Raw genomic sequence first — 7,709 nt, 5'->3', positions numbered from 1 at the left:
AGCAGGCCAGCCTGCCTGAAGAGCAGCATCCAGCCTCCCCTCACCATGAGGAAGGGCCCTTCTTTCTCCTGTCAGGCCTGCTGCCACACAAAAGCCACCGAGAGGGGGGCAGGGGGCACCCTTGCTCTCTCAACGCTCTCTGGATCACTTCTGTCCTGGCCACAGAATGCACTCAAAGTGCTAAGATCCGAGAAGAAAGTGTAAGTCCATGAATGCACACAAAAATTCCAGTACATCTAGCAGTGTTTTGACCCCCTGGCCCTACACCACCCATAACCCTGATGGCTATCCACAGGCCCAAGGGGCCTTACTGGCTGCCCCAAATATCTGCCTTTCTAAGAATCCATAAGGGGAAGCAAAGCTTTGAGAGACACTTATCCTCAAAGGAACTCACGGTTGCATGGGCTGCTTCTCAATAAAGATGGGGCTAGGCCTTCCTTTCAGCCCATGTTCCATGCAGTTCAAAGCCTGAGTTGGTTCTGAGGGAGACCCAGACATAACTGTTTCAAGTTGTCTAGTAAAAGTCTATGTAGAACCAAGGTTGAGAGTCACCGAATTAAGCCAATAAATGAAATCCCAACCATGGCAGAGGAAGAGGCAAGGAGGACACTTGGGTGACCTGGCCAGAACTGTCACCCTTCTCATTCCTACCCACTTGTCACCAGCTTCCTTCCAGGTAGGACAAAAGCATCAGGCTGCCTTCATCCCAGGATGTCTCTTCCTACATTCTCCTTTCCAAAATGTATGCAAAGTAGGGTTTTGGGGGGACCCTGGATGTCATTACACCTTGAGCCACCCACCTTGGTTTTTACTGAAACTTGGTCTCTCAGTAGCCTGGAAGTCACAAGTAGGCAGGCAATCCCCAGGGATCTGCTTGTGTCTGCCTCTGCATTGCTGAGCCCACGTAGCCACTTACATGGACTCGGTCTTGAACTCAGGGCCTGCGCTTGTGTGGGGAGCCCCACGTTAACACAGTGAAGCTCTAGAGCTTCTTCTCAAGTGGTCACTCAGCTCCACACAAGTGTGGGTTGCACAAGCTGAGGAAATGAGGGTTCAGGGCAGATTCAGAGTCTCAACAGCAGAGAGGCAAGAAGAAAAGAGGAAAAACTGCATTGGAAACTCAGGAGTGGGAGGTGGGAGCTTGACCACCTGGGAATTGCAGAGATACAGGACAAGAAAGGCCAGAGTCAGGTCAGGAACCTGGACATCACACCGGGAGTTCGGCTTTACAGAGGCTCCCGAGGCAGAACCAGGTGGCTGGGTTTTGCATGGTGGAATAGATCATTCTCTTCCATAAAGAGTGGATCTAAGTCAGCGATATGATTGACATTTGGGACACACAGCGCATCGGAAGAGGGAAAGAGGCAAACACCACTGTGTTATTCTCCTACATGCTAGAAAAGTACTGGGGTCTTTTTAAGCCACAAAGCTGGTAATGGATGAAGTACTTCAGGCTGAACCCCAGGTCCAACTCTAGCAAAGTCAGCTCTTGAACTCAATCAGGCAGGCAACTGAGGCTCACTGACTTGGAAGGGGGTGCCAACCGCCAAGAAGCTTGGTGGGGACACAGAGCTCCAGGTCCCTTTGCTGGGCTGTGGGTGCACAGCACAGGAAAACATCAACAGGGACACATTTAGGCCTCTGCAGTGGCCTAGGAAAGCCTAGACTTTCATTCTATATACTGCAGAATAAACATGGAACTCTCCATAAGACAAGTGTCCTTCAGAGCCCCAAGTCGGACCACCCTAAACAAGGCAAGATAGAAAAACAAAAGAAGGGGGAGGTTGGTGTTTTTCTGAGCCTGTAACTGTCAGATGCCAGTGCCAGAGGTGTTTGGGTTAAATTCTAGTGATGCTACATAAGACCACAGCCTGGCCTGTCAGGAATTGGCTCAAAGGATCCCAAGCAGGACCCAGGCAGTTTTCTGAACGCAATGAAAGTCTCCTCCCTCCCCGCAGCCAATACTGCAATTGGCTTCCTTCCATCTGAGGCTGAATTCCACCCAAACCCCATGTCCCTTCCCCAGATCCTACAGAACAGTAGAATTGTGTACCCATGCCCTCCGTGGATTCCCCAGGGTACAGGATACAGAGCTACATAGACTATTTCCTCCATTGAGAAGAGGAAGCTGGGCAAACACCTGCCAGCCCCTTTCACATGCCAGTCAAGGGGAATTCCTTGTTTTTGAACCAACAAGGCAGGAAGGAGGCTCTGGTGAGTACAGCATCAGCAGCAGGGAGTGATGATGGACAGGCCTGGGCTGGGTCTTAAGAGAGAAGGCCTTTGCCAAGGGAAGGGCTGGCTAGGAAACACTCTTACCCCAGGGCCTTGTTTGGGTTTGTTTTAGTTGGGCTTTTTCACTCCACCAAGGAGTCACAATACCCAGCTCTAAGCAGCCAAGTGTCATCTTCTCAACAGGATCCAGTGCAGGAGAGCCCCCGTGACAGGTGGAGGACCTCACAGCCCAGAGGATGAGCTGCCTTCCACTCCCGGAACACAACCTGGCCACACAACTGACTTCATTTCAAAAAACTAGGCTGTGAGGCTAACCTTCAATTACAAAATCCCTTTCCAAATCAATGAAGCCCTTCATGTAGGCTTTTTTTTTTTTTAAATTCCACCCCCACATTCCCCCAAGGTCATCTTTCTAGCTGTACTTATTCTCCAAACACTTTATCTTCCCACTGTTGCCATAGATAAAGCTATTTTTAGTGCACAACTGGTTTGAAGGTAGAGCTTTTTCCTTTTTCAATTCCCACTGGTTAGCGTGTATGAATGTTTCTTGGTGTTTTGTTTATCCACTAACAGAAATCACCCTCTCCAGCAGGCTTCCCCCTCCCCCGGGGATGATTTCAGATAAGAGGGAAGTAAGTACATTTGCAGGTGGCAGTCGCTGAACAAAGGGTGACCTGTGACAGCCTGGTTGGCCACACTACCCTCACAGCTGACTCAGGGCAGCTCCTGCACAGTGTCACCGGCCACTACTACTTCTGGTTGGCTTGACGTCTGCGACAGCAAGGCCTGCTTTTCACTTTGATAAGCCCTTTGGATAAAGCTGGTCTATTTTAATAGCTAGCAGACCTTTTGACTTTGAGGCTCAGCATTGTCCTACACAAAGTTCACACGCACGAACCATGCAGTTAAATTTCCAAACAAACAAAAGCATCTCACAGTGTTTTAAGAACGTTCATGATTTGGTGTTGGACTACATTCATGGCTACCCTTGACCACCACGAGCAGCCTAAAAGTAACAGGTTAAACACGCCCCAAAGTATTCTGGTTTGAGATCATCTTGTGTCCAATCCCAGGGAAGAGATGAGAGGATACAGGATTTCTTGAAAACTTTTCAATTTCAGAAACATTTCTCATGGTTACTCATTTAGTGTATAATTTATTTTCTTGTGTTTCTAAAAAGGTTTTTTTAAATAGGTGTTTTGTTCCAAAGCAGGTCTGACACACATTACCATACAGTCTATGTCAAGCATCCACTGAGAGGAATGATAATCCTCTTTTCACAATCAGTCGTGTTAATTGGCTTCAAACGCCTGCTCCTGCTGGAAGACCATCAGCTCACCTTCAGGGAGAGGCTTGCCTCACACACCTCAGAGAGAGACTTCCTTCTAGTGTCACTGAACCCTGGAAACACCCTGCTCACAACAAAAATCACCACTGTATATCATCTGTGACAATGTCTGCCTCAAGGAACGGAGTGGAGCCAAGCACCCAGCCTTACAGCACACAGAAATAGATCTATAAATATTCAGTGAGTCAGTCAGTCAATCAACACACCTTAGCTTCCCAACACATAGCTTCCCCGCCAGCGCCAACACACACACATGCACACACAGCACCTGGAGCCTTAGAGGTGACAGGATGCTCCAGTCAGAAGCCTGAGTTCTTCAGCCTAAAGTTTTGGTATAATCTTACTCAACGGTGTGTCCAGACACCAAAGTACCATTCAAGGGCAAAATTCTCAAAGATGCTCTGAATGCATAGTCACATCTGTATTCGCCCACATCTGTATTCGCCCACATCTATATTCGTCCACATCTGTATTCACCCACATCTGTATTTACCCACAGGATCCCACTATCTACCTCACCCAGCATCCCCCAGGGGAGAGGGAGTGCTGTACACAGCTCAGGGCTATCTGTTCAATGGTTTCATGTATTGTCAACCAAAATTTTGTTCTAATTAACAAAGCTTTCCATGGGAAAGGTCAAACACTCTTTTTGCAGTAAGGCAGGACTATGGTTGGACTAACCAAATGTGATGCTTACTTTATGAAGTTAATGATCAAACAACCAGAGTTCTGTCAGCCTTGGGTGTCTACCATGCACACACACACACACACACACACACATCACTTGACCCACACCCAAAAGCAACACGTGCCTTTTGTGTATTTTGAAGAAAGATAGCCGCCTACAAGAGCGTCTACAGGCCAAGCAAACTGGCCTGACTACAGAAGGGGTTTTTGGTTTGGACTTAACCTGTTCAAATGAACCGTGGGGAAACACGATTAAGAGAGTGGGTGAGAACTCAGTATCATAACACCAAAACTAGAAAGCTACAGCCCAGGCTCTAACAGTGTTCTCTGAGGCCCTGGTTTTAGAAAGGGCATGGAATGTGAACCTGACTAGTCCGGTCGTTCTTTCATGAAGGAAGCATGAGGAGATATGCAGGTGAGAGCAGACTGTGCAGAGACAGTGGCTAACCAGATTTCCGTAGGGAAACCTCCCTGGAGAGGATGCCCAGGACTTTAAGACTGGCCCCGATGCCACAAAGAAGAAACTGCCTGCCTGCATAAACTAAGTCCTGCCCCGCTGAGGGTGGTCAGCTGCTCAGCTCTGGCCTGCAGACAGGCTACCTTCGACAAGCGGCTCCTGAACCAAAGGCACTATCACTGGTGGATGGACACACAGACGATGCTCCGAACCAAGAGATGGAGGAAAGCTGGCATTTTAAATACATTCATTACTTGTGCTTCTCATGATAAGGACCTCAGAAACCTCTTCCTTGCCATCTTTTAACTAGTGCCACGTTTAATCTTGGCTTGACAGTGGAGACAAGAAAGAGAGGGAAGTTCTGGGCATTCCAGAAAGTCCCCTAAGCCCTCTCTTCCAGACGCTGGGGTGTCCAGAGGGAGGGTCACTGTGCAGTCTGGAACAGGCCAGGAAACTTGAGCCAAGTTGAGATGTCTGTGGCCTGCAGCTGACCCCTAACTATCCTCCTCCCCACATCTCTACAGAGGGGCCAACAGGGATGGGTGCAGGAGAACCCGGCAGCTCCTTCTCCAGCTAGCTACTCACCCTCCTACTGGGCGTCCCAGGAGACTTGGCGCTGCCGCCTGAGAGCAGGGTGACGGTGGACGTGGAGCGCAGCATCTCGCAGCGGCTGTGGAACGAGGGCTGGGTGCTCGCGCTGCTCCGGGGCAGGATAAAGCGTGCGGGGCGCACCCTGCGCGGGGGAGGCTCAGACACTTGAGGCTGTAGCTTCCGCAGGGCTGGAGCCAGGGGGGGCGGGGTCTGGGAGCAGCCTGGAAGGGGGCGGAGCCAAAGAGTGCCAGCTAGACCCGTCTGGCCTCATTCTCTCCCCAAAGTTGAGCGTTCTCCTCTCCGAATCTCCCCGTCCAGTCTTCCTGCACACACTGTAGGTTCCTCTCTCTGACGCCTATCCATTCGACCTCACGACCCCAGTGTTTCCGTCAAATCCAGAGGACCACTGGGACCCTTGCTCTGTGTCATTTATTCAGTAACTACTGAGCGCCTATTATTTGTGCCTCCTAGTAAATGACCAACCCCTGTCTTCACAGAATTTCACCCTGATAGGGACCCTAAGAGGCGACAGCTATCGTTGCTATGGTAGAAGACGGGCAGGTGTTCTGGGAGCGTGCAACCGTCCCCAAGTCCTCAGAAGGAGGCTCCCAGAGGAAGTGACTAAGTTGAAGACCAGAAATGCAAGTCGCAGGAAGCCAGACACAGGCTGTCCATCACGTTTATTCAGTGATTACTGTGTGTCCACCTGGGAGGGCTGAGCACCCATTACGTCAACCAATCTTCACGACCACGCTTCGGGGTAGGTGTCATTATTATCCTGCACCCCATTTTGCAGATGAGGACATTGACTCATCAAGGGTTGAGCAAGGGAGCAAGAGCCCCAGGGACTTCTGGGTGGTCAAGCTAAGAGGTGACCTACTCTGGTCAACCCCTAGGGGCTTGCCGGAGCACTCTGCTGCCCCCTAGCAAAGACAAGAGCGAGGTGAAGGCAGACCTGCCATTTTAGGAAACCTGTCACAGTGCTAGGAGCTAAAGGTGGAGAGGAGCTAAAGAGCTGGAACCTAGACAGAAATCTTTAATAAATAAATAATAATAATAAAAGAAATAAAAGAAATAAATCAAGATGTGAAGGTGTAAAACAATGAAGTCAGTGTTGTCTTTAGCTTTGTTTATACCTCTCTTTTAGCCACAAATATTATATTTCACTTATTTGAAAAACTTTGAAAGCTAATAAAAATATAATTGCATTAAAAAAAAAGAGCTGGAACCTAGTCAATAAGAACCTGGTGAGCACGCTTTGAGTTTACCAGCAGGCCAAAGTGCTTCGGGGAAAGGGAAGACACTGTCTATATCTCCATTCACCTTTCAATGTACGGGCAAAGCTGTCTCCTCATGAACTTCCTAACTGTCCAGAGAGAGAGAGAAACAGAGACAGAGACAAACAGAGGAGAGACAGAAATGGAGAGAGAAAGAGAGAGATACAGAGAGAGACAGAGACAAAGAGACTGAGGAGAGATATACAGAGAGAGAGACAGATAGACAGAGGAGAGAAAGAGACAGAGATAAAGGAGAGAGACAGAAAGAGAGAGAGATCATGTGCGAACACACTCCCAGAATAGCACCAGCAGAAAAGATGGTCAAAGAAGACTGCCAACCAGAATTCCTCGCGGTCCTGAGAAACTCGGTCACTTATAGATGAGGAAACAATAGCCTCGCTTTCTGCAAGTCTGAGTGAAGTGACTTTTCCAAGTCCAGGGGCTCCTCTGCACCAACCCTTCCTGACGCTCTCTCCCAACTTCAACACCAATGTGTGTGTGCTTTTTGTTTTGTTTTTAAGATTTCCTTTTTATTTTTAATTATGTGTTTGTCTAGGTGAGTACAGGTATCCCCAGAGGCCAGAGGCATCGGAGGATCCCTTGAAGTTGGTTACCTCGGTTGTGAGCCACCCAACGTGGGTGCTTAGAGCTGAACTCTGTCCTCTTCAGGGGCAGTAAGCTCTCAGTGCTGAGCCATCTCCAGACCAGTGTCTGCTCTCTGGGCTCTAAATTCACTTTCTCCTCAGGCTGCACCTCAACCCCACCAGGTGCACCCTGTTAACATCGTTGTTTTGCAAAGGAGAAAACTAAAGCCAGACACACGAATCAGCTGGTCAATAGCCGTACCAATTGCTTTTTACTCTACTTTTTCCATCCTCCGTCTACCTATCTCTTTCAAAATGCAAATTCATGAGGCTTCCTTCTATTCTCCACGCAGCCCTCCGTTCCTAGTATTGACATTTGTAAGTCTAAACTCTAAGTCTACCCTTCAATGAGTAGGGATCAAAGTGTGGCTTTGGGGGCTGGAGAGCTGGCTCAGCAGCTAAGAGTACTTGTAGAGGACCATGGGACTTGATTCCCAGGACTTGCATGGTGGTGGCTAGCAGCAGTCTGT

At 49.0% G+C, this 7,709-nt stretch overlaps 1 protein-coding gene across 2 annotated transcripts in view; it reads right to left on the bottom strand.

The window, feature by feature from the left end:
• Positions 1–5,475, bottom strand: part of LOC121466041 (myocardial zonula adherens protein) — an 88,654-nt gene extending 83,179 nt beyond the window's left edge. For both annotated transcript variants that reach the window (XM_041679510.1, XM_041679509.1), the window contains exon 1: positions 5,313–5,475. In XM_041679510.1, the coding sequence (XP_041535444.1) occupies positions 5,313–5,387 (75 nt within the window). In that variant the 5' untranslated portion in view covers positions 5,388–5,475. The remainder of the gene's footprint in view (positions 1–5,312) is intronic.
• Between the last annotated feature and the right edge of the window lie 2,234 nt (positions 5,476–7,709).

Source organism: Microtus oregoni, unplaced genomic scaffold (assembly GCF_018167655.1).
Source record: "Microtus oregoni isolate MIOR12 unplaced genomic scaffold, Mior012 000032F_ref0000030, whole genome shotgun sequence".
NCBI lineage: Eukaryota > Metazoa > Chordata > Mammalia > Rodentia > Cricetidae > Microtus > Microtus oregoni.
The sequence above is the reverse complement of the archived record's forward strand: the minus strand, read 5'-3'. Positions and strand labels throughout refer to the sequence as shown.